The sequence below is a fragment of the Poromitra crassiceps genome, assembly GCF_964638095.1.
Source record: "Poromitra crassiceps genome assembly, chromosome: 1".
Classification (NCBI taxonomy): Eukaryota; Metazoa; Chordata; class Actinopteri; order Beryciformes; family Melamphaidae; genus Poromitra; species Poromitra crassiceps.
The window spans coordinates 32,337,831-32,364,218 of record NC_139623.1 but is presented as its reverse complement, the minus strand read 5'-3'; the positions used below and the strand labels follow the sequence as shown (position 1 = coordinate 32,364,218).

The following is a 26,388-nucleotide window of genomic DNA, read 5'->3' as shown; positions in this document are numbered from 1 at the left end:
GAGAGGCTGATTATAGGGGCCAGCGCTACCGCAGCTGACCACTGCGAGCCTGTGCGAGGTTCTTTTGGCGCTGTCACGCTTCCAAAAATAAAAAATGGCGGAGGCTGCTGGGCGCTGATGTTGCAATGGGGCAATATGGAGCTGTCATTTCTTTCCATAAAAGTTCTTTGGTAGAACTTGCCCGAGAGACGAAGAAGACGAAGAAGAAGGATGAGGAGAATGCCAAACAGAAAATAGACGGGACGCAGCTGTTTATTTGACGATAAGTTAACGCTGTCGTCCGAAATATTGTCATTAAACATAGCTGCATTTCCATTCGCTAAATCATGACGGAGCCTCAGTCAGCCCTGTTACTCAGGAGACAGCTTGCAGGTAATTAAACATTAGTGGCAATTGGATGCTGGCTGCCCAGCTAATGTCGGCTAGCTGTCGAGCTAACGCTAACGTTAGCTTTGATTCAAGTGATGCAGCAGCTGCTGGCGCAAACTTATCTTAAACCTTCCACTAGCATTGATATTATTGCAGTGGCTATTGACAGAACTATTTCTCAACAAACATAAATTAAACGTTTTCTCACCTCATTTGTTTGTTTGTGTTGACGGTGCATTTGAACTGAAACCCTCGCTGTCAGAAGTATCAGCGACTTTTGAAGTCTGCTAACCTAACCTAGCTGGCTGGCCCAATATGTTTACAACGTCAATGTGTCTTGAGCTAGCGTTAGCTGCCATAACAATTTGTTGTTTTGTATTTTTATATTTGATGTTTTCTAGCTACTCAACTAACGTGATCCTATCGTTTTATTGATTTAGCTAACGTTAACTGTTACCTAACGTTAGTTGACCTACTTTCCCTTGATTGGTTTGCAAACGTTTTTTAGCAAGCTATTAACGTAGAGCTAAATACTAACGTTAGCGTTAATTTAGCGTATGTGACTTAGCTGTGACATGCCAACTAGTTAACCTAACGTTTATCTAATGTTAGCATCTTGTGTTGTGTCTCAGCCCATTGTAATGAAAGATTAAACACATTACCCAGTTTTCTCCCACATCACGTCTGGCCTCTCACACATCCAACAAAACAAAGGCGACAGCCGCCCGTGTAAAAGTCTTATGTTCTGTAAAATAGTGATGGCCAGTTGTCTCTAGACTCCGTTACATTTAGAATATGGGTTTACTCTTAATCTGACTCTTAAATGACGTGGGGATTGTAAAATGTGATGGATTTTATACCATGGCCCCATAATTCTCAAATGTCAATGCACACTCAAGCTGATACTGTGAAAATCCTAGATGCTTTAGTTACTTTATATATGAGTGTAGGCTATTAGGGTGTCACCAGGATGGCCGGCTTGCATCTGTTTTTAATGTGGGAACCTCGAGGTCCATCATTCAACTTCTGAAAGTTCTGAAAATATTGGAATTACTTGACTATATGTCTGCTCTTTATGTGGACATACATTTATCATATTACTATTACATTTTAACCACACAGGTAGCTATGGCAATGTTGTCACATTTGGTTATGGAAAAGCAAGAATATGCCTCTAAAATAAGTGTGGAACTTCAGCTGCATTTACAAGTGAAGACTCAAAATAGAGAAGTAAAACAGCCTCTTTTTTTGCTAACTGATTTGAATGTTTTCCTCTGTCCCACCATTCCCACCACATCAAACGGCATCAAAACAGGAAGGAAAGCCCGCCTTCCGCTTGATTTGATTAACTGCCTGGCCCAACTGACATTGACGAGCAGTGCAATTCCATGCCTTTGCCTTGTGCTGAAAAGTTATTGAGGATATTGAAACTTTAATGTGCGCCTAAAAACCACCAGAAAAACACGTACCATAGGGAAACAATGGTTTTTGGTGGTGGCGACGCATTGATCGCCCAAGGGTGCCCCCTCCACCCCCCCCCCCCTGTGCTTTATTTAAGGCTACTCTTTAAATTTGATTGTGTGATTCACTGTCTTCTTGCCCAACTGCTGGCCAGTCGTGATATTCTTTTCTGGCATTTTCCCACATTGATAAAATACTATGAGTTCTCGATGAAATGACTCAATTAATTCACAATCTCATTGTCAATTGTAAGTTGAGTGGGAAATCAGCACAGTATTTCAACTTTGTTTTCTCCCTGGACAGGATATTTCAGTCTTGGAGTCCACTATGAATAGTAGACTATGGCTGGGTTGATGAAGAGCATAGACCTGAAAAACATTGCATTTGTTCATGGTAATGAGCAGGCAGGACCATGCAATATATACAGACTACCTAACTGTTCTATGCTTTGTATTCTGTGTGGCACCTGTTTAAGATTTTTGTACACGTTTTTACTCTTTACAATACATAATTATGATTATTAAAAATGTATTGGGCATACTGATGAAGACCAAATCACACTATGCATAAACTTAGCAATTACGAAGTGCAGCATATATCTGGAGCTTTTGAGTCTGGTCCAGTGACTGACTGTGATTCAGCCCGGGACTACGGTGGTGTGTGGTTACTGCAGTCTGCAGCTCCTTACGAAACACCCCAGCCAAGGCCTCTTAACACAAGGGTTACGTTGTCTCTCCTGTGTGGTCTTCAGAAGAGTGCCGTGTCAGAGTACTTGATATGACCTGGCAGTGCTGTGGCTTATGTGGGCATTTGTTTTTGTTTTTTATCTCTAGAGCTGAACAAGAACCCAGTGGAGGGATTCTCGGCAGGCCTGATTGAGGATAATGACCTTTACAGATGGGAAGTCCTAATCATCGGCCCACCAGATACACTATAGTAAGTCTAGCACGTTGTTTATTAATATGGGGTTTAGAAGGAGCTTGTTGTTTCAGCAAGTTATTTCTCTCAACATTACTTGAGTGTTTTTCCTGTATTGAGGAATTTTTGGCACCCCCCCCAAAGAGGTTTTAGGCACCCCCCAAAGTAGTGTTTTTTTTAGACTTCTGTCAAATGTCCTTGTTAGTTTTTATCATATTTAGTCAACCTCATCCTGTTTTTATTTAGTCAAGTTTTAGTAGACTAAAAATGAGTATTTTAGTCTCATCTTAGTCAAAGAAAACTTGAACTATTGTTTCTTTAGAATTTCAAAACTCATTGAAAATGTCTATTAATCTGTTATTCTGAAATGGTATTAGGGGATAAACATGATACAGACACAGATTTAACTGTTTAACTTCTTCTCTTCTGGTTGGATTCTCTTCCCAATTCCTCCCTCCCTATCATTTTAGTCGTTTTTATTTGTAGACGAAAATGTCAATAGATTTCCTCATAGTTTTTGACGTCACAACTTTGTTTTGTTTTCACCAGTGAAAATAGGTAGTCAACTGACATTTTTCGTCATAGTTTTCGTCAACGAAATTAATGCTGCGCCAAAAGCCCAAGGCCCAAAAAAATCCTGACAATGACTGATATGTTTGAGTGATATATTTGACTGATATATATGATATATTTATATATATATTTGACTGATATATTTGAGTTCAGGACTAGTCTAGGGAATCTGTGAGAAAAAATGACCCAACCTTAAAGGGATAGTTCGGTTTGTTTGAAGTGGGGTCCTATCAGCTAGTAAGATACACTAACTTAATTAGGTACAGTGGTCTTGAAGCGGGGCGCAGCGTCGAACGAGATCCGGCACCCAGAGCAGCAGCCTCACCAGCTTTTTCTCTGTAAGTCCTGGGGGTCAACAACTAAAACGTAATTTAGCACCTAAAACAACACCCACCTAAACAAATCGATATCCGTGTACATGCACGCTCTATTTTGACAATTTTCAGCGCTTTACTTTTCCGCAAAACAGCAGTTTCATTCGGCACTGCTTTTTCTCCCAACCGTACAACAACCGTATTCCTCCGCTAAAAGCCTGCACAGAGCCGCAGCACTGGATTACTCTGCAGTTATTTGGGGGTATTTTATTTCTCTCGGTTTGTTAGTGAAGACACAACAAATAGAATACACGAACGAAAATATGAGTGATTTTGATAGCGAGGATGATATGCCATTCACCTTGGTGACAAGAGGATACAATTATGAACCAGAGAGAATACAGAGGAGGAACTTTTGCAGAGAGTGAACAGGCAGAGAGATGCGCCTGCTGCCTAAATGCCGGGGTGCCCTGCAGACCTTTTTCACGATTCCCAGGATAAATTGTGGAAAACGTCCCAGACCAGAGAGGCCAGGTGACTTGTTGTCTCTAAAGTAAGTCAGTGTTTTATCTCTCTTCTAAGCCTTCCTGTTTTGTAAACCGCGGCTCTGTGCTCTGTGCTGGCTTTTAGCGGAGGAATACGGTAGTTGAATGAAACTGCTGTTTTGCGGAAAAGTAAAGCGCTGAAAATTGTCAAAAAAGAGCGTGCATGTACACGGATATCGATTTGTTTAGGTGGGCGTTGTTTTAGGTGGCTAAATTACGTTTTAGTTGTTGACCCCCCGTACTTACAGAGAAAAGGCTGGTTTGGGTGCTGCTCTGAGTGCGCGGTCTCGTTACACAATGCGCCCAGCCTGCAGACCACTGTACCTAATTAAGTTAATGTATCGAACTAGCTGATAGGACCCCACTTCAAACAAACCGAACTATCCCTTTAAACTAATTGCAACAGAAATTATTTAAGTTGTATTCAGCTCTTGAAACCTTCCAATTTAAAATACAAAAAATCCCAGAAAATCCCAGTAGTGGAACATTGTCAAAATTGGCATTGTCTCCACAAAGGAGGTGATGTTTTCGGTGTAATTTGTCTGTTAGCAGGAGGATTACGGCAAAACGACTGGGCCGATTTTCATGAAACTTGGTGGAAGGGTGTAGCTTGGGCCAAGGTTCAAATATACATACTACTGCATGCGCTGGGACGCGTCATCAGTGATGTTAACTGGGGTCGTGGGGTGTTTCGGGTCTGTCAACATCATACACCCTCGCCCAGTAGACCCGGCCGATTACGACCCCGACCCGCGTCCCAGAAGCAGCCGCTCACGGATCAGCCTTCCTACTCTGTCTGCAACGTTGCCCGCGGAAGGGTTGATCACGCCCAATCCGCTGCAATAGAGTTTAGTGCTACACCGCAGTATTGAGAGACCTTCGGTGCATGGAGGTCTAAGGCCCTGTGGGGTGATTCCAGGCCTGGCACCTCCTTCGTCTCACCAGAACCTCCCGCGGAAAAAGGCAATCCTACCATGCCGTACCATGGGCAGGGAGGATGCCTCAAGGAGGCCTGTGCGTTGCACGTCATTCACCTGCACCGAGCATCTCGCTCTAGCCTGAAGGACCACAGGCCGCACCGATGTTTACGCAGATTTTCAGGAGGCTGATCCGTAGCGTTTGTGGATTTCTCCCTCACGAGAGAGCCAGGCTGGGGTGCTAAAACCCATCCCGTACCGGATGCCGTCTCTCCGACCGTCAACTGTCTCTCCAGCTTGTCACCAAACTATACTTGGTTGTCACCTAGTCTATTCCCAAGTGTCACTGGCCAGGGGGAGCCAGGGGTTTAGGTTCAAATATACATACTACTGCATGCGCTGGGACGCGTCAGTGATGTTAACTGGGGTCGTGGGGTGTTTCGGGTCTGTCAACATCATACACCCTCGCCCAGTAGACCCGGCCAATTACGACCCCGACCCGCGTCCCAGAAGCAGCCGCTCACGGATCAGCCTTCCTACTCTGTCTGCAACGTTGCCCGCGGAAGGGTTGATCACGCCCAATCCGCTGCAATAGAGTTTAGTGCTACACCGCAGTATTGAGAGGAAGGAAGAACCCATTACATTTTGGGGCGGATCTGATCCGGGTAGGCTCAATGGAGGGGGCGGAGCTAGGGAAAAGGGTCCATTGCTAGGGATAGGAAGGTCGTAGAGAGTCTGGATTCGAGAGCTGGGTAGGGGGCATGGACAGGTGTATCGGGGAGGTGGTGTGGTCAGGAAAGGGGCGGGGCTAGGGAAAAGCCCTACCAAACATACTGTAACATAACAAAACAAAACATAAAAAATGTAAGTGTGGCTAATATGTTCTAATGTTAAGTTAGTGGAAAAGGGTGAGTTTTCATGCACATCTTGTTCCTTCAGACTTCCTTTTACCAGCTCAGTGGCCTTGTGGTCTGAGTGTCCGCCCTGAGACTGGGAGTTCGTGAGTTCGATCCCCGGCCGAGTCATACCAAAGACTATAAAAATGTGACCCATTGCCTCCCTGCTTGGCACTCAGCATCAAAGGGTTGGAATTGGGGGGTTAAATCACCATGTGATTCCCGAGCGCGGCGCACGCTGCTGCTCACCGCTCCCCCAGGGGATGGGTCAAATGCTGAGAACAAATTTCACACATTGTGTGACAATCAGTGGGACTTTACCTTTACCTTTAGACAGCCATCGCAAACCATAACTTCATAGTCATGTCATCTCGAGTCTCGCATTGGAGGCAATTTGATTTCGGCAAGGCACAGCGCAAGTTGTAGCTCAAACATGCAGACGAGTGGACAGGCTAAGTGCTCTCCATATCCGAAGGTTATGGATAAGTTGACCGCCATTTATCGTCTGTTACCAATGACAGTCATTGTCTGTTACCATTCAAAGTAGGCTAGCTTAATAAGCACTTACTAGTTAGCTAATAGCTTACTAATAGGTATAGCTTAATAATAGCTTATTAAGATACTTGTACTGTCTGTTGTTATTCATGTTCTTTGTGCAAATAAACAATAAACAAAAATAAATAAACAATAAACACTTACTCTGGAGATGATGTACCACTTGTGCTCTTCTCCCTACTTATAAACTTATAACACTTATAAAGCCTCAGCCAGGCGGTAATGCAACATAAAGGATGCCAACTGCCATAAAACACCACAGAAGAAGGATTTATTACATCACTGATGACATCACAATTGCTCAAGTGACATCACTGACGACATCACAATTGCTCAAGTGACATCACTGATGACATCACTGATACATGACAATCGTGACATCACAATCATGGCACACATGCTGCCCGCCCACTTGTTTCCTGTTAGGACCACTGCAAGGCATCAGTCTGCCAGAAAGCCATTAGAAGAAGAAGAAGACTTTCAGGAAAGACCAACAAAAGAGGAGAGGGGATCGGGTTTTACAGAATGTAGGGAAACAGTGGATGGATAAATTCAGAAGGAGGCGTTAATGCAACATAAAGGATGCCAACTGCCATAACACACCACAGAGGAAGAAGACCTTCAGGATTCATTTGCCCAAGATCTTCATGCTGCAGATGCCATCTATCTGTACCAAAATACAAATACCTCAGACCTTTGATACATGGTTGTCCAAAGAAAAAGAGCAGACAGCTATTTAGAACAGAATGATGATGAGCAAATTGCACTTGGAGACCTAACTGAAAATTGAACAATACCTTGAAGTGGTGATCAAATAATCATTACAGAAATCGATGGCAAACCAGAAGTGGTTACATTGAAGCCGAAGGCCTCAAATATTTTCAGTGCATTTTTGCATGCATCTAGGAAGGACAATAATGATGTTGATGAAGAAAAAGTGTCTTGTAAAAACCGCTGCCAGAGTGGTAAAGACTGACATAAAAGATATCAAGATTCCCAGAGATGCATATCCCTCAAAATATATAATCTGCCAAAGGAAACATGGAAACCCTTCAGCTTCTCCTCAAAGAACTGTTTTCTGGCAAGAACTGTGAGTTAAACATAGCTGCAATAGGACAGGCCATGCAGGCAGCAAGGGCAAGGGTTCTCATCACGCCATTACAGATAGGACTGACAAATGCATCACCAATTTGGATCTAGATTTTTGGTGAAAAGACTTGGTAACCTTCGATTCTGTTCCTCATATCAGGAGGTGAAAAAGTTGAGTCAAGTGCAGCTGCTTCTCTAGGAACATACCTCCCTGGCAATGTCACTTCATTCAGGCCACTTCATTCAGTACATTGCTGATAATGTTGACCATAACATCAGAACCGTTGTTGGTTGGCCACAACATATTACATGGTATGGGCCTTATAGCTGGAGTTACACCAGAGAGCCAAACCAGTACTTCTGATAGCTGTGACATCATAGCAGCAGTTGGACCCCTGGCCCTTGCTCTTATGACATCACTGATGATGTCACAACTGCTTTTATGACATCACTGATGGCATCACAACCTCTTATGACATGACTGATGTTATCACAATGCCTCTGACATCACTGATGATGTCACAATTTATGACATCACTGATGACATCAGAGACTTTGTGGGTGTGTGTGTGTGTGTGTGAGAGAGTGAGTGGATTTATGACATCACTGATGATGTCATCAGTGGGACAAACAGACAAACAAACAGAGCCCTAGCTCCCTTAGATAGATGTGCTCATTTTTTATGTATTTCCAGACACTTTTAGAGACACTGTGAGGGAATAAATGCATTTACCGTAACACATTTTTAATTGGAAATATGGAAACGACAAACTTTTTTTTTTCAATGGCAAGCACTTTAATATGCTCAAGGGTAGTGGGTATCACCTAGTCTCTTAAAACAGACTGTCTCATCTACATCCGGCGAATGCAGCTATACAGTCTGTACGTTACACCCCCAGAACATGCACAAGGAAGTTGGGAAAAAACCTTCAGACTGGAAGGAAGTTTGACAAAATCCGACCAATCACGACACGTGTGTCCACGGAAAGAAATTCTGATTGGACTAATGAGCGGAAGACCCGCCTTAAAAAAATTCTGATTGGACTAATGAGCGGAAGACCCGCCTTTCTGCTTCCCATTCCGGTTGGTGCATGATTCTCCCCCACGAATTACAGACGGTATGGCGGAAGCATTTGAAAATTGCGGAAGCCAACTCGTCTGTTCTAAGAGACTAGGTATCACCCAAAATGTGTATACCGTAAATTCCGGACTATAAGCCGCGGCTTTTTTCCCGTTTTTTGGCCCCTGCGGCTTATATAACGGTGCGGCTTATCTATGGATTTTTTCAGAAAAAAAAAAAAAATACAAATAAAATCTCTCTTTTTTAGCACTCTTTCTAACTATAAATCCACTTCTGTTTTAATTTCCTCTCTTGCCCTCTTTTCACCACACCGCGGACACTGTGTGCACTGTAAAAATAAACAACGGTGGTGTTGTGTTATGTTGTTTTGTTGAAATGTTACGGTAATACGGTAAATGGGAGCTTCCTCAAACAGCCATCTCTTTCCCGACAATCCCCTCTGTGCGTGACCACTTACATATGGTAATTACGGTAAGCAAACGGCCACTCGGCCAACAACTCCCTCCCCCGACTACCAGGAGAAAATCACAAACTTCGGCGAATTCACACAAAGGAAGATCAAGGAATATTCACAACAAGACGAGCAGTAGAAGCAACACTCTCACTTACCATGGGGAAGGTACGCAGAAATTCACACGACGCAGCTTTCAAGTTGAAAGCAGTCAATCTCGCATTAAAAGAGGGAAACAGAGCAGCAGCGCGTAACCTGGGCATCGATGAGTCAATGGTGAGGCGTTGGACGGTGCAGCAGGAGGAACTGTCTCAGTGCAAGAAGACCAAAAAGTCCTTCAGAGGTCATAAAAGCAGATGGCCCGAACTTGAAGATTCCCTTGAAGATTGGGTGTTGACCCAGAGAGCAGACGGCCGAGGCGTTTCCACGGTGCAGATCCGACTGAAGGCCAAAACAGTCGCCACCGAAATGAAAATTGAACATTTCAGAGGTGGGCCATCTTGGTGCTTCCGATTCATGAGACGAAAGGGACTGTCCGTCCGGGCGAGAACTACTGAACAACTCCCTCCCGACTACCAGGAGAAAATCACAAACTTCGGCGAATTCACACAAAGGAAGATCACGGAATATTATAGGAGTGTGAAAACATCCACAATCACCAACGGGTTCCAAAACGCTGGACTGCTGCGGGATGAAGAGGATGACGCCGCCACAGCTGGCGCTGAGGGCCGTCAGAGGCTTCAGAGGCTGTTCGATGCCGACAGTGACGAAGAGGAGTTCGTTGGTTTTGAGTGACAATGAAGGAGAGAGGAGAGTGGTTGACGAAGCCACCCTGAACCTGTTCGTTTCCGACACTGAAGATGAGGACTTTGGTGGTTTCAGTACGCAGGAAGAAGAGGAAGACGAGGATTAGTGACTTGACTTCTCTGGTTACAGCCGTTTGCTGCACATATAGCCTATTGTTGTGTGATTTTGTCTGGGGATTAGTGACCTGACTTTTGTTTTGTTTTGTTGAAATGTTAATAAATGGGAGCTTCCCCAAACAGCCATCTCTTTCCCGACATTCCTCTCTGTGCACGAACCCTTTCATATGGTAATTAAACATCAAAACACCCGCGGCTTATAGACCGGTGCGGCTTATATAAGAAAAAAACAGTCAATTTTGGTGCTGCGGCTTATATACCGGTGCGCCTTATAGTCCGGAATTTACGGTAATTAACATATACGAAGTTGTAGCTAACATTGTGAGAAATGCCATGTTGTATTACGACTACATACTTACATTAAAAAAATCAGTTCTACTTAGAGACTCAACAACCATTTCTGTGGATTGCTTGCCTCCAAAAATGTGGAAATAGACACCAAATTTGTAATTCTAGGTCTAGTTGGAGTCAAGATATGGCCAAAATTGTAATAATGGCAGCCATTTCGAAAAAACTTCATTGTTTCGGGCATCAATATGAACATACAAATTTGAAAATAAATTCTGTTGCAATTAGTTTAAGGTCAAACCTTATTTTCCCTAGACTAAACCCAGACTACATACTAACCCAAAATCAAGCATTTTACTGTATTGTTTTAAAGAATTTCAAAGTTAAACTGACACATTTTTACCTTCAAATGGTTCCTTTCTAAAACGTGGGGTGCTGTAAAAACACATTGCTCCATAAGTTTTGGCAATGACTCATATATTTGAGATCAGGACAACTGACTACACAACAACTCAAAATCAAGCACTTTTATGCCTCCGTCGGCGATAACCAGGCTGGAGGTTGTCCGATGTTTGTTAACGCGATATCTGAGGAACACCTTGACGGAATTTCATAAAATTTGCCTCAAACGTCGACTTGGACACAAGGATGAACTTATTCGATTTTGGTGGTCAAAGGTCAAAGTTCAAGGTCACTGTGACCACACAAACGCCATTTCCAAGTTCGTTAACGCGATATCTCAGGAACGCCTTGATGGAATTTCTTCCAATTTGGCTCAAACGTCGACTTGCACTCAAGGATGTACTGATTCGATTTTGCTGGTCAAAGTTCAAGGTCACTATGACCTCACGAATGCCATTTCCAAGTTCGTTAACGCGATATCTCAGGAACGCCTTGATGGAATTTCTTCCAATTTGGCTCAAACGTCGACTTGCACTCAAGGATATAGATATATAGATAGACCCTGGGGTAGCTGGCTGGGGGCGTGGTCAGAGTGGGGTAAATCCTCTCGTTCTCCCCATTCAGCATAGTTAGCATAGCTAGCCCAGCCCAGGCAGACACGATTGTGGATTTAACCCCCGCAGTAAACGCAGACTAACTGTATCTAGTATGAACTGATTAGATTTTGGTGGTCAAAGGTCAAGGTCACTGTGACCTCTCGAACACCATTTTCAAGCTTGTTAATGCGATATCTCAGGAATGCCTTGACAGAATTTCTTCAAATTTGCCCCAAACATCCACTTGGAATCAAGGATAAACTGATTAGATTTTGGTGGTCAAAGTTCAAGGTCACTGTGACCTCACGACCGCTCGTTTCATGCTCGTTATTGCAATATCTATCTCTGGAACACCTTGATGGTATTTCATCAAATTTGTCTCAAACGTCCACTTGGACTCCAGGATGAACTGATTACACATTTTGGTGGTCAAAACTAAAGTTCAAGGTCGCTGTGACCTCACGAATGCCATTTTCTAGCTCGTTAACGCGTTATCTCAGGAACACCTGGATGGAATTTCGCCACATTTGGCTCAAACACCCACTTGGACTCAAGGATGAACTGATTACACTTTGGTGGTCAAAGGTCAAGGTCACTGTGACCTCACAAATGCCAGTCTCAAGCTAGGTAACACCAAACCTCAGTAATGCCTTGATGGAATTTCTTCATTTCTTGCTCAAACGTCAAAGTCTGGACAGACATGGATGTCGACTGGTCACTTGTTGACAGAGGCATATATCCGCGGTGCGGTCGTTCTAGTTTACTTTATCAATTTTTTTAGAGAATTTCAAAGTTAAATTCTGACATTTGTACTAGGGCTGGGCGATATAGCTGAAAAGTATATCGATATAAAATATTTCATATCAGTCGATATCGATAATTATTGATAATTTTTAATGACCCGTTTTTATTAATAAAAAACATCAGAAGAAAAGGTGGCTTGCATTTAACCACTTTATTTTTAACCACCTTATTTTCAAGGCACACAGGTAATAATTGTAATGCTGACACTGTCATACATAGTGACTGAGTGCAAGCAGTAATTTACAGACATGGTGACGTTTTATTTTGATGACATAGCCTAGTGTTGCCAGCATTCTCAAACAAAAAACAATGTTTGGTAATGTGTGTTTCAGGGTTGTTTAACGTTAGGCGATTCAGTGAATGATCTGCCCCGCATTCCACAAAGTAATGTTGGAGATGTCCGCATTTGTGAAATTGCTGTAACAGTAACATTAGTCTACAGTAACGTTAATGTCCCGTGGACTTGGACTCAAGCATGAACTGATTAGATTTTGGTGGTCAAAGCCAAGGTCAAGGTCACTGTGACCTTTCGAACGCCATTTTCAAGCTTGTTAACGCGATATCTCAGGAATGCCTTGAAGGAGTTTCATCAAATTTGCCTCAAACATTAACTTGGACTCAAGGATGAACTGATTAGATTTTGATGGTTAAAGGTAGGGGTGGGCGATATGGCAAAAATATATCACGATTTTTTCAGGCAGGATCACGATCCACGATCTTATCACAAATCTTTTTCATATTGGTTTTTAAGACTATTTTGCAAGTTACTGAACAGTACAAGTACAAACTAATTTCAGGGTTTGTATGGTCATGAGAAACCTGGAAATTTAAAATACAATTTGTTTCATAAATATTTTCATGTTGTTCATTTACCCTGAGTTTACAATAATTCATATGCTAAGAAATAATGTTCACAAGCATCCACATGCTCATAATATCTATCTATCTATCTATCTAGCTAGCATTATCTATCTCTCTATCTATCTATCTCTAGCCTATATGTATTGGTTCACTATTATTTTGGCTACAGTAGGGTTGGTCGATGGAACGAATATGGGCTATCTGCGATTTGAGTCCACCTTCTGTTGCTTTTGTTGGGTGATTCACGTGATTGTTGTCATTTTAATTAGCTAGTGAGAGAGAGAGACCGACAGACGGGAGAGAGAGCTCTCAGCTCTGTCTGTCTGACACGCGGCTCCCATACACACACACACACACCACAGCATTGAGTGAGAGAGGGGAAAACGGAGCTCCCCTGTGAATACGAGGCAGGATGACAGCAGATTAAGAGCAATGCCTCCTCGCATTTAAAATAACTTTGCGCCATGAGTTCGACTCTATCTGCCTGTCTCTCTACCCGCATGTTTGTTTAGTGTGCGTGTGTGTTGTAAAGAGGTTGCATTTGTGTTTAGGCTTTTTTTTTTTTTTTTTCAACCATCGTCCCGGCTCCGTCCCCAAATTAATTTCCATCATCCCTGACGCTATTCTTAACGTCCCTGGGATGACGGGAGGTCCTGTCGAGCCCTGGTTAAGTGTAAGTGTGTGTCAAACTAATCCCCCCTCAGTGTTGTCGTCCTCCGCAGCAGCACTTTGTGAAGTGAAAAGGGGGAGGGGAGGACAACTTTGAAAGTTGAAAAGAAAATAGAAATGCAACTGATAGAATGTGCACTGCATGTTGCGCATTGACTGTATATAGTCTATGTGGCGCGATTCTACGATCTGTCTGGAAAGGCAGATCCATTGGAGCCATCCAGTGGAGCCATTCTGATCGTCAACGATCTAAGATCGTCATATCGCCCACCCCTAGTTAAAGGTCAAAGTTCAAGGTCACTGTGACCTCACACACCCAATTTCCAAGCTCTTTAACGCAACATCTCAGGAGCGCCTTGACGGAATTTCTTCCAATTTGCCTCAAATGGCGATTTGGACTTAAGAATGAACTAATGGCAGAGGCATAAATCCACGGTGCGGTCGTTCTAGTTTCTGTTTTAATTTATCTGAATTCTGTGTTTTGCTTTTTACACTCATTTTACCATCAGAAAGTGTCTAATACATGGGGATGAATAAATGTCCACAATTTAATAAGATATAACAACAATTTACACAACAAAGCACTATTTTTAACAAGTGCTTCAAGTCAGAAATACAGTAGATGACTGTACAAAACATTGGTAGATGTTTTTGTTTGTAAAGTGCTTTTAAGATTCTCATTGTGTGCTTCAAGTAAAGAAAAAACAACTTTGAACAAAACATTAACTTTAAACATCAGAAAATGCTTCAAATGTTATTTTATTTTGAAAGTTATAACAGGAAGTGGTGGTGTTTATCTGTGCTAACTTTAAATGGGTCAACGTGCAGCTCCTAGAGAAAGGAGAAATTGTGTAAAAACGGCATGAGTCAAGTAAATAAGAATGCACAGCCACATAGGAAACTTTTCCAGGTTATCAGGTGCAAAAGTGGATATTTCGTCTTTCATTCCCTGTTGCCATCTAGACTACGGTCTGAAGGCTTTGACTAGGAAGGCAAGTAACATGCACAACACTGATAACGGCGTCTACTAGGGCTGTCAATCTCCCTCTATAATCAAATTCGAATTTCAGTGCTTTATACATTTTAATATTCGAATTATATTCGAATATTTTAATTAATTTTTAATTGAATTTTGAATTTTGAATTTTTTTTCTTTTGGTCTGAGTGAATTGTTGTCTTCTCTTATGTTATGTTCTGATTCTAAATATAGCTGAATCTTTGGGTTTGACCAAGTAAAACTTTTTCTAAGCATTTTACCAAATGTAGATGGAAAAGTGAATGGTGGATGAATATTCAAAATAATATTAGGCTTATCACAAATAGTCCAGCAATGATGTTTATTTAAGAAAACATGTTCCTTGTACAATGTACATACATTCATTGCATTAGAAAATAGGTCAGATAAGCAGAGCTTAGTTAATATTCATCAGTGATGTATTGGTGCTGTCTGAAATGCTAAAATAAAATAATTGATAATAAAAAAAGACACAGCCTTTGTTTGAGCTCCTTATCAATAAACAAATAAGTAAACTTTGCCAAAACAACAATGAGCCATGAACAAAAAAAAATCAGTCACGTATTGCACTTAAGAGCTACAGGTTTACATTCAGTATAGCAGCTTCAACAGTCAACTTCAGTTAACAATGAATGAACATACATTTTAAGAGCTACAGGTAGGTTTACATCAGTATAGCAGCTTCAACAGTCAACTTCAGTTAACACTCTTTTCTTCAAGTATGTTGTCAGAACTTGTCACTGTTCTAGTGTTCTAAAAAAAAAAAAAAATCGTTTAAAAAAAATAATAATAATCGAATTTCGTTCATAATTATTAAATTCGAATAATATTCGAATATCAAAATTCGTTTCAACAGCCCTAGCGTCTACAAAGTATTTAAAGAGTCAGTCAATTGAGGTAACGTGATCAAGACCATCTGCAAGTAGTTAACGTTATGCTAACGTTTTAAACGAACAACACAACAGAATTAAATAGAATATTTAAGTGAGATGGTCGAATTGGCAGAATCATTCACAGCTGACATCTAACGTTATGTAGGCTACTTCACGCACACTTCAGACAGGGTGTTCGACATGTCCATATTATTGTCTATGCACATGTTGTCACCGACACTATTGCGGGGGGAAATGCGCTTGTTAATGCGCTCGTTAACTAACGAGTAAGCGAGACTAACTAACAAGTAGTGATATAACGTTACTGCAGAGTCCACTGTAAGTGCAGGCAGCTGCGTGTGTGGAAGACAGGGAGAGTGTGTGACATCATTACTGAATTTCAGCCCAATTATGGCAAATTCTGCAGTATTCCACGTTTTACAGTAGATTCCATTTTTATTGGTCAATTCCGTGATTCCGTCCGCAATTCTGTTAACCCGGATTTCATATGGCTCTAATTGAACGGCTCTATCGAGCCATTTTTTATTGTAGTGATCACGTGTCTATCGCGATAAATATTGCTATCGTTTTATCGCCCAGCCCTAATTTGTATGTTGAAATGTCTGAAACTTGGGGTGCTGTGAAAACGCATTGCTCCATAATTTCTGACAATGACTGATATAATTTGTGTCCCCTGGGGTTGGCACGATGGACGATGGCATCGACCATCGTGATGGGCCGACCCCCCATCAACCTCTGAGCCTTCTACATTGGATCATCGTAATTAATTATCTGTTCGAATTAAAATTGTGCCGTTTTAATAATAAAAAGGCCAAGTCCACTTACCGTGACGCACGGGGGACGCGCCGGCGGCATTAAACCAAGTGCACCCAGTTCAGTTCAGGGAAGCCTCCCCTCCCCCTCCTCCTCCCCCTCCTCCGCTCCACTGCTTCTCTGAACTGGGTGCGATTGTTTAATGTTGCCGGGGCATCCCCAGCGCGTGAGAAGTCGGCTGTGTTGTGAAAACTTTTTAAGACAAAGAAGACACTTCACGTTCTTTCCTGTTTTCAACCCACCAAAGTGAGTACAAGTCTTCAACTGTGAATTTAACTCGCCTGTTTCCAAAGTGAAAGTTGGAGTCGCTCCATACAAGATACAGCAGCTGCGTTAGCCATTTCTCCTAAACTCTCTCTAGGTTCAAAAGCCCACGCAAATCTAACGTTATATCAGCCAGTAATTCAGTCAGTTTTCTGCCAGCTAGTTAAATTCAACACACACACGTTGTTGGTGAGGATCTGTAACGTTAACGTTATTTGTTTTGCGCCGTTCAAATTGCTGGTAGTGACAGCCACTGCCCACTTCAGTCGCCTGGCTCTGTGCTGTAGCACAGAGCAGAGGCTAATAGCCTATCCAAGCCCACTGGTATCATAGAGCTCAGCTGTCCTGTGTTGTTAACGTGAACGCATTGCAGCGGCTAGCCAAATGGAATTACAGCAACGCAGCGACTTAATAAATAAATAATTATTCCCCCCACCCGCAACGATGCCATCGTCCAAAACGATGTTTCACTGTAAAACAATCACGATGGGTATTTTCATGACATCGCACAACCCTACTGTCCAGGGTCCATGACTATATACACTAACCCAAAAGTCAAATCTACGCATGACAGTAAACAACTCCACTGGCTTCCCGTCTCCTCCCGGATCACCTACAAAATCCTCGTCATCACATACAAAGCTCTTCACCAACTGGCCCCCCCCATATCTCACCAACCTCCTCTGCCCCTACCAACCCTCCCGGGCCCTCAGATCCACCTCTGCCGGACTTCTCTCCGCTCCCAAGTCCAACCTCGACAGTTTCGGTGACAGCTTTCTCCAGGGCAGCTCCCAAGCTCTGGAACTCTCTCCCCCCGGACATTAGAGAATCAGAGTCCCTCACTGTATTCCAATCCCGCCTCAAGACCCATCTCTCTGCCTTCTCTTAAGTTCCCCCTGCCTATCCCTGTGTGTCTGTGTCGTGTTTGTCCATTGTCTGTTGCACCTTCATCGCCCCCGCCCTTTTAGTGTTTAGTGTAAAGCGTCTTTGAGTCCTTGAAAAGCGCTATATAAATCCCATATTTATTATTATTATTATTATTAGCATGATCTGACCGGACAAACCCTGACATTACTCACTTCCATAGGTCTGGGTCTTTTGAAACGTGTAACTACTAATGATAAATATTGATTTTTCTCTTTGCTCTTCTTTGTTCACAGTGAAGGTGGTGTATTTAAAGCTCATCTGACATTTCCCAAAGACTACCCTCTCAGGCCGCCTAAAATGAAATTTATCACAGATATTTGGCATCCTAATGGTAGGTACAAAATCTAGTGTGCTATGAATTAAACTTGCTTTTTTTTTTGCACTAGGTCCTTTTCTGAAAATAGAGGTTATAGCTCTGTTAGACGTACAGTCAGTGGAATACTTGTCCAGTAGGGTTTACCAGGGCCAGGGTGAGCTTAAAGCGTTCATAGCGCAGTAGTTATAGCATGTTTTTATTTTTAAACTAGCGCACTGCTCAGAAATTCATCGTAGGTAAAGAAAATATATATAATGAAACAGTTGTGGTTTGGGAGAAGATTGAGTATCTTGAAGTCCGGTGGAAATGTGATTTTGATTATTGAATTGAATATCTTTATTGTCATTGTACCAGTCAAGTACAATTAAATTAGGTTGCGACTCCAACACTCGATGCCATAAAAAAGTACATTACACTAAAACAATATGTGGCGTTAAAATACGATGGTTAGAAGAAAAGTGCATTGCATTAAAATAACAAGATAAGAGGAAAGTGCAACATTTCAATGGTGACAAGAGGATGTACATGATGTAGATCACGGCATAGCTGCAGTTAAAATGTTCAAGGTGCAGATGTGCAGTGTCTGTTTCTGCAGTCGACAGTTTATTATGTGCCAAACAAAGCAAATGATGTGCAGAGGCCCTGTGCACTGACAGTTCAATGTTCGGGGCCTGTTCACCTTATGTTGCCCCACCCACTTTTTCTCTTCTGTGTCAGACACAATTGTATTTGTTCTATCGGTTCAGCGTTAGCCGGCCGGCTGGTTGCATTGTAAACTATGAATGAAGTTTGGCAACATTCAGCAGCTACACTGCGGCCAACTTCAGTTAATGTACATGCTCATAGCATTACTGCTGTGAGGAGCTGATGGCTGTACCCGGTCGGTATTTAATGTTCGTTACAAAAGCACATATTCTGCCATAAGCAAAGTATGTAGTTTGCATCATATCTCCTGAACCACACATGCTAACACAGAAAAGGTGATGTCTATCCCAACGTTTTCATGGTCAAGGATTACAATGATACCAAATAGAACATCATAAACTGTTAAAGTGACTAATCAATGGTGAATTCGATGACGTGAGAAGGAAATGACAGTATCTGATAACCGATGCTATAACTTCAAAACCATGACCATTCTCTGGCTAAGATGTTTTGATGAGTGATTTGACTTATATAGACCTTTTGTTAAAATAGCGCCCAGGTCCCTCCTAAAGATCCTGGGATTTTCTTTGCCAGATGGCCAAATCCAAGATGGCCACTGGCGCCATGTTGAAAAATTGACTTTTGACCCAGAGCACCTAGAATAATGTATGAAGACACTTTTCGGTGTAAGTCAACCATGAAGAATCCGATTCTGACATCAGTTTGACATTATGGCATAATTTTGACCCAGAATTCCAAGATGGCTGCCATCCAGTATTGTGGAAATGTAACTTTTGCACAGTATACCCTATACTGTGCGTTTAAGGTTTACCACAAGGAAGGAGATTGACAAGGTGGATGTTTTGGGAGTCATTTCAGAATTATGTTCACTGAAAATATGTTAACTCATTGAGTGCCAGCCACTTTTGGAGAACGGACGCTCCCAGTGCCAGAGTTTCAGAGCGTTTTCAGTGATTTCTCGAGGCCCACAGAATATTGTGTGATATTACTATGTAAACACCGAACACGTACAAAGAACGATGAGACTCTTCTATCATCTGCAAAAAAAAGTTTATTGATCCCATTTTCCGTTCTTTAGTTATGAGCCGGAGAAGATAGGCTGTTTTGAGCAAAAAGAGACTTTTCAAATTAGAAGCTGAGTTATTCCGCCTTTTGTGAAATGCAGCATTTCAAGCACATTCACTGAGTCTGAAGATAATATTTTATGATGTAGTGACGTGGGGTAGTTGTGTGGTGCCTGCGTGCCCCACCCCCCTCTCCCCCCCTCAGCTGCAAACTCCTCCCCACACTACACAGCCTCACGCACCCAGTCTATTTTCAGAGCGCTCCGTTTGTGTGCGCCGGGCGGCTCCCAGCGCGACAAGGAAATGCCAACCCGGACTGCAGGGAAAGGTTTGGCCCTTCGGCGTCGGGTGCTGCCTTTCTGGCGGCTAATCGTGTGAAGAAACTATGCAGACAGACAGACAGAGGCAGAGGAGCTCAGTTGTGTGCGCGGATTGACTGCGGTTCGCAGACAACCTCAGCTGCAGACAGAGCAATCTATATGGCTCTGCCTGCAGCATGCATCGGTTTCTCTTTGATCACAGCTTTTTCCTCCTGTTTTCCGGACCTTTCTGTAATCTGGAGAGCACTGTCGCCACCTACTGGGTCGGTAAAATAGGTTATAGACCTCCAATAGCTACAATATTTGTACAGGAGATGTATCGGGCATTGATCCACGTCCCATCGTCAAAAAACGCAATTGACGACAATCGTCGTCTTTGGCACTCTACGTTAGTATTCGAATTGACGACAACTGTCGTCATTGGCACTCAATGAGTTAATGTCAACAACCATTTTACCTTGGTACTTCTGTACCAACTACCCCCAGGATTTCTTGCAGTAAAATAATGAATGAATGTATGACAAGATAACTAAAATAAGCTTAAAAGGTGCATCTGGGAGGAGGAAGAGAAACTGAATGGTCTGAAGGTCTTCTTAAGCCCAATGAGTACACTTGGCCCAGGTGTACCCAATCAGCCTAACAACCCCAACACCAGGTTCCTGGAAGCACGGGGCCCGTTTCTCAATACCAAGAATGCATTCTTGTTCTTGGGTTCTTGGGGAGAACGTTCTTGCTAGTCGTTCTTGGAAGAATGAACTTGCTAGGTCACAAGCACACATGACGCTGTTGGCAGTTTGAGACGATGTGTTCTTGAGAGTATTGCGCAATACCAGCGCAGAGGCCGCCTGCAGTACTACACAAATAAAAAGCTCAGCTGATGTAGATGCAGCCAATTGTGTTCTGGAACTTTTTACCATTTTTCGCCATAAATGTTCGTAAAGTGGCACTTATTGAAACCTACTACCCTGCTTGTAGGCATCAAAAGTCATCAGAAATTAATTTAGTGATGAAATAAAACTTTAAATTGTAAAAAACTTTCCGGAGCTTATGGCGTCTTCTCTGCTGCGTTCTGCCTCTGCTTATGCTGAAATGCATGCTCTGATATCTGCCTTGCCAAGTTGACACAAGTCACCAACCAGAGCATCCTCGGTAAAGTGGGCGTGTCGAGAACACATCCGGGAATTTTAAGCGTTCTTGGCGAAATGTGAACTTTGTATCGGAACAGTACTTGGGCTGCGACTGATGACGTTTCACAGGGACACAAGAACGCAAGAACACACAAGAATGCTTATTGAGAAACGGCCATGACCAGGAGCTGGGATGGTCGTCACACTTTAGATGTTTAAATATTAGAGAAAGTGTATGAAATCCATGACCAAAACAGTCATGCATTCTGTCATTTTGTTACTTATGGATGGAATTATAGTGAAAATAAATTATTACCCTTATTGATTGCGAACCCCCTCAAGGACCGTGGGGGTCCCGGGACCCCACTTTCAGAACCACAGAACATGGGCATGTTAACTTTAATTATTATAAAACATTTGGTTAAATGTATTTATTACACTGTAAAACTTTGGTACATTCAAGAACATGCTCTAGTATATAAACAGTATTCAAGAATGAAATTGACAGCTAGTTTCTAACATTGAGTGTATACGGTAATCGTTTCTAATGATTCTTATCATTCCAAAAACATTACACCAATGACAGATAGCTTGACAATCCACACTACCCCATTCGACAATACACACTTTGTGTTTGCACATTTTGAGCAGAAAGCGGGGAATTTCGTAAACATATGTTATAACACAGGATTTGCTGCCTAAAACCTTTTCTCCCTCATGAATTCTAATGTTTTGTACTGTTTTGTTTCTAGTTGACAAGAATGGAGATGTATGTATTTCTATTTTGCACGAACCTGGGGAAGATAAGTATGGCTATGAGAAACCAGAGGAGCGCTGGCTGCCCATCCACACAGTGGAAACCATCATGATTAGTGTTATCTCTATGCTGGCAGACCCAAATGGTGACTCACCAGCCAATGTGGATGCTGCAGTAAGTTCACTTGTTAAAGGTTGATGATTAGCAATGTTATTCGAATGAAAACAATTGATGTGCTTCTTTCAAAACAACTTCATACTGTCCCTATTTGGTAGATATTCTTTTTACACAAAAAAGGCACAGTAAATACCATCCTTAGATGTTTTGTGTTTTGGATTATATACTATAAATCCATGACAATAAATAAATGAATGCCAATGAATACAGCAAATGTCATATTGATGGTAAATATTATGATCATAAAATTAGGAAAAATTGCAGCAATGGGATGCAAGCATCACAGTATGGGAAGAAAAATATATATAAACTCCTAGGGCTCTAGGAGCAGAAGCAATAGTGTATTTTAATTTTAACATGAACAGCATGATCATATGAAATGATCATTTTATGATAATTTGGAATGGCTAAGAAACCTTTGCACAGGGGTGTCAGACTATGTTCCAGCTCATTAGGGGTTGGGTAGTTAAATGGGGCTTATGGCACATTAATCAACTACTTTTCTATTTCCCCTTTCTCTCTTTCTCTCTCTCTCTCTCTGCAGAAAGAGTGGAGGGAGGACAGACATGGAGAATTCAAAAGGAAAGTGGGCCGTTGTGTACGAAAGAGCCAAGAGACTGCGTTTGAGTGATATTCAGCAAGGCTCTAGCTTCATGTTTTCAGGGTATGTGTTGTGTTCTGCACTCTTCGTTTTATAAGCTAGATCAGAACTGACTTTATAAGCTAGATCAGAACTGACTTCAGCTGCTCAGGAACGGCTCCAGTTGCAGTTAAACTCAAGTTTGAATGTTGGGCTAGGTTGAACAAACATTCTCACAAAGTCCAAGTTTACGCATTACAAAGATTTTAACGGTTGTACCAACTAAAATAGTTCCAACGTAAACATAACATAAAACTTAAATCTAAAAACTAAAGAACAGTTTAGCTATCTAACAATTACCGGTAATGTTTTGTTTACTTCTAAGTGATAGCAATAATTGCATTAGATTAGGTTTATCTGCATAACTTTGACCCTGTTGAAATTCATAGTTATGCCACTTGATGTCACTACTGTTGTCTGTATTGGTTACAAGGCATATGCATAAAGTAGATTTATCTGTGATTGTAGTGTGCATGGGAGGGAGACAAACCCCAAATGAAGTCTATTGTTAATACTACTACATAATATACATATTTAATGTTTAGTGTTTCTAATTCAGCCATGGCTATGCTCTTTTACTTTCACTTCACTGTAAATCAAATGATATTACCTTCATTAATAGGGGATGTATAAGAAATTGATTTTGGCCCATGTAAATGGCCAATGAAGGTAAAAACGTCATTGTCTGCATTGCAGCAGTATTTTGGTCAGTGGTCCTTTTACGCTCTACTAATTAAGATGCAGCTGATGCACCACATGTCTCCATAGTCCAACTCAACAAAGATGATCAAACTAAATCAATGGTTTCACTGTATTATTAGTAGGGATGGGCAACGAATTTCAATTTTTCGAATAATCGTTTTTATTATCAAGATCGGCTTTTATTATTGAAAGTCGAAAATCTTTTTATATATATATATAATATATAATTTTTTGTTTTTACCTGCGCCTGTCTCTTTAAGAATGACACCGTTTGTCCATGTGACGTTGCTGTAGGTGCTGCGCATTGTGCACTGGAGCAGAACAGCTCTGACAGTAGCAGCACCAGTGAGAAGCACCCAGTAGCTCTAGAAACGCTAGAAATGTAGTAGAAATGGTCTTAGACCGTCTATATTACAGCAACACTCAGCCACAAGGAAAATGTTTCAATGCTTGTTACTGCATGAAGAAAAGCTGATATTCTGTCTACTGTTCCATGGGCCACCTCGGTGCTACGCTAATGCTAACGGCTAACGTAGGTCTAGCTGCCTAATGATAATAAGAGTGCCAAAGTCACTCCCTGTCCATGGAATTTCATCCACCATTAATTTTTCCATAGACCTTGTGTAAAATGCTTATAAAAACTTTTACTTGGTCAAACCAAGCGATTCAACTATACTTAGAATCAGGGGAGACCATGTAAAATTTGACTCACCAAAATATATATATATATATATATATATTCCCCCCCACCCCCCCCTGACGAATTTAGCTGAAAAGTTGACTTTGGCCCAGTGAATTTCGACTAGTGTTTTTGCTAGAAATGCCTATCCCTAATTATTAGTGAAAATCTGACTTACGATCAAACACACGTCCAGCTGGCGCAACAGGCTGCCAACCTTTTACTGCACATTATCTCACTCATGTATGCCTGTTTTACTACAGTACTAGTGTCGCTTGCCAGCAGACTATCTCCGTTTCACGCTGCACCAGTGCAGGAGAGTCTGGCTGTTCTTTCTCTCACTCTGGTCTAGCGGGAAAAAAGGTTGTTATCTTACAGCCATCCACCGAAAGGACGAAGCAGGCCAGCTTAGTGGCACAATGCAAATCTGTTAAAACTTGCCATTTTCAGTGTGTAGATTGTTACATTGTGACATGAAGGGAGTGGAAGGGAAATGTCTTCCCGCTCCAACTGAAATGGTCGGAGCCGATCAGCACCGATGGCAGAGCTTAGACGCGCAGCCTGCTTCCAGGCAGTCAGACTACTACAGTGCTGTCTTTGTAATTAGAAAGTATGGCAGTGCAATTAACATTTCCGTCACTGCTGTATTACTAATTTTCTTTTATTTGTCGTTTGTTGTCCCATAGGTCTCCAATTGAAAATCAACATGCCACTGTTCCCTGCACTCTTCCAGCCAGTTGCCAGGCTTGTCCTCCTTGACTTGGTGGGAACAGGCTGGCCACAGTAGGCTGCAATAGAACATAACAGTGACTACAAAGGCTGACAGAAAACCGCCAAGCAAGTGCCAACTCAAAAAAGAAAACTGAAGCTGATGAAACATTTTTTCAAGTCTATGAACTGCTTCAACATTCAGGAAAATATTGTAAAGACGTGTATATAGCACAGACTAAACCGGATAATATATAAGCTCCCTTTACATCCATCAAGACACTTAGACCAAATGAATAGCCCTGGATTAGATAGAACTTTTGAGTTTTTTGTTTGTTTTTAGTCCATTTTCCCTTTATCAACTCCAGTGTGCATTAGTTCTGCTTAGATTGTTTTAAGAGGAGGTCTTATCGAGAAAGAAAATGCAATGTTGTTGGAAGAATCTCACCCCTGAAGAGCTTGATTGAGTCAAGCAGGACATGAATGACTGGTGAAAAGTCTTTGGTGGAATACTGGCCTATTTGAATACACAGCATGTCTTCATGGGTTCTCACACTCACAACCCAACACTGTATGTGGCTACGTGTAGGATGTTTTTTTTCTTGTCCTTCCCCCAGTTATGGGTCTTTCCATACATTCAGGCGGTGTCTCGTCATAGATTAGTGGTCAATTGGTCAGCTTGGGGGAAATCCTCCCGTTTTCCCCCACGGCCATGCACACACACAGACACACACACACGTTACGGGAAGTGGTTGCCTTTAGAAAGGGAACATGCCCATTTTTTGTCCATGCATGCAAAGAAGATTTTCGAAAGTGCCTCCTGATAAATGCTTGGCCACTTCACCCTGCATTGAATGAGTGTTAAAAATATTTGAAAAAATTTAGAAATTGTGTACCACCTTGAAAATTGTGTGTATGCACAAATTCACCAGGAGAGAGATATATATATATATATATATGTGTATATATATATATATATATATATATATACACACAACAATTTGGTGTAGCAATAACTCGCCTAGTGTGAAGTGTACATCTTGATAAAATTTGGGTTGTTTTGGGGTCCACTTCTCCAATATTCTGTTATTTTAGCAGCCTCTACTCCGTTTCTGTGTTGTCCTATTTAGGAATTGTTATGCATGCTTTATCTTTAGTTGACCTTATTTTGCTGAATGTTTCTGGGATTTGGTTTGCGAATGTTCTGAGTGTTTGTGTCAACAGTATGTGTGCCCATTTTATTTTCTCCCCCTCTCTGCTGATCCCAATTCTCTTGTTTATGTTCTGATGAACTATTGCAGTTTTTGCCTAATGTACAAAGTCAAAATACTGATGAATATTTTTCATGTTATGGAAATTGTCACCTGTAGTGAGCTATTCTAAAATGACTCTTTTTTCCAATATTTACTTGTGTATTTAATTCAGTTGTATTTTGGGTAAGACTTGAAGAATTATATTGAGCACTGAGCAGGAGGAATTCCAACAAACAAGCTAATAGTGTTGGATCTTTGTGTTTTGATTGTCTGACCATTCCGCTCGCCTTGACCAACTTGGTCCTCATGATAAAGACAACAGAAACCAGAGTATGAAGAGTGCCACTGAAAACAC

At 41.8% G+C, this 26,388-nt stretch overlaps 1 protein-coding gene across 1 annotated transcript; it reads left to right on the top strand.

Annotated features, from left to right (window-relative positions):
- Window positions 1–205: 205 nt before the first annotated feature.
- Window positions 206–26,173, top strand: ube2g1a (ubiquitin-conjugating enzyme E2G 1a). Its single transcript, XM_083638285.1, has 6 exons — window positions 206–372; window positions 2,664–2,766; window positions 17,858–17,955; window positions 21,870–22,048; window positions 22,596–22,715; window positions 24,759–26,173. Exons 1-5 carry the CDS (start codon window positions 327–329, stop codon window positions 22,680–22,682), a joined length of 513 nt encoding a protein of 170 aa, XP_083494411.1. The 5' UTR covers window positions 206–326; the 3' UTR covers window positions 22,683–22,715; window positions 24,759–26,173.
- Window positions 26,174–26,388: the final 215 nt, after the last annotated feature.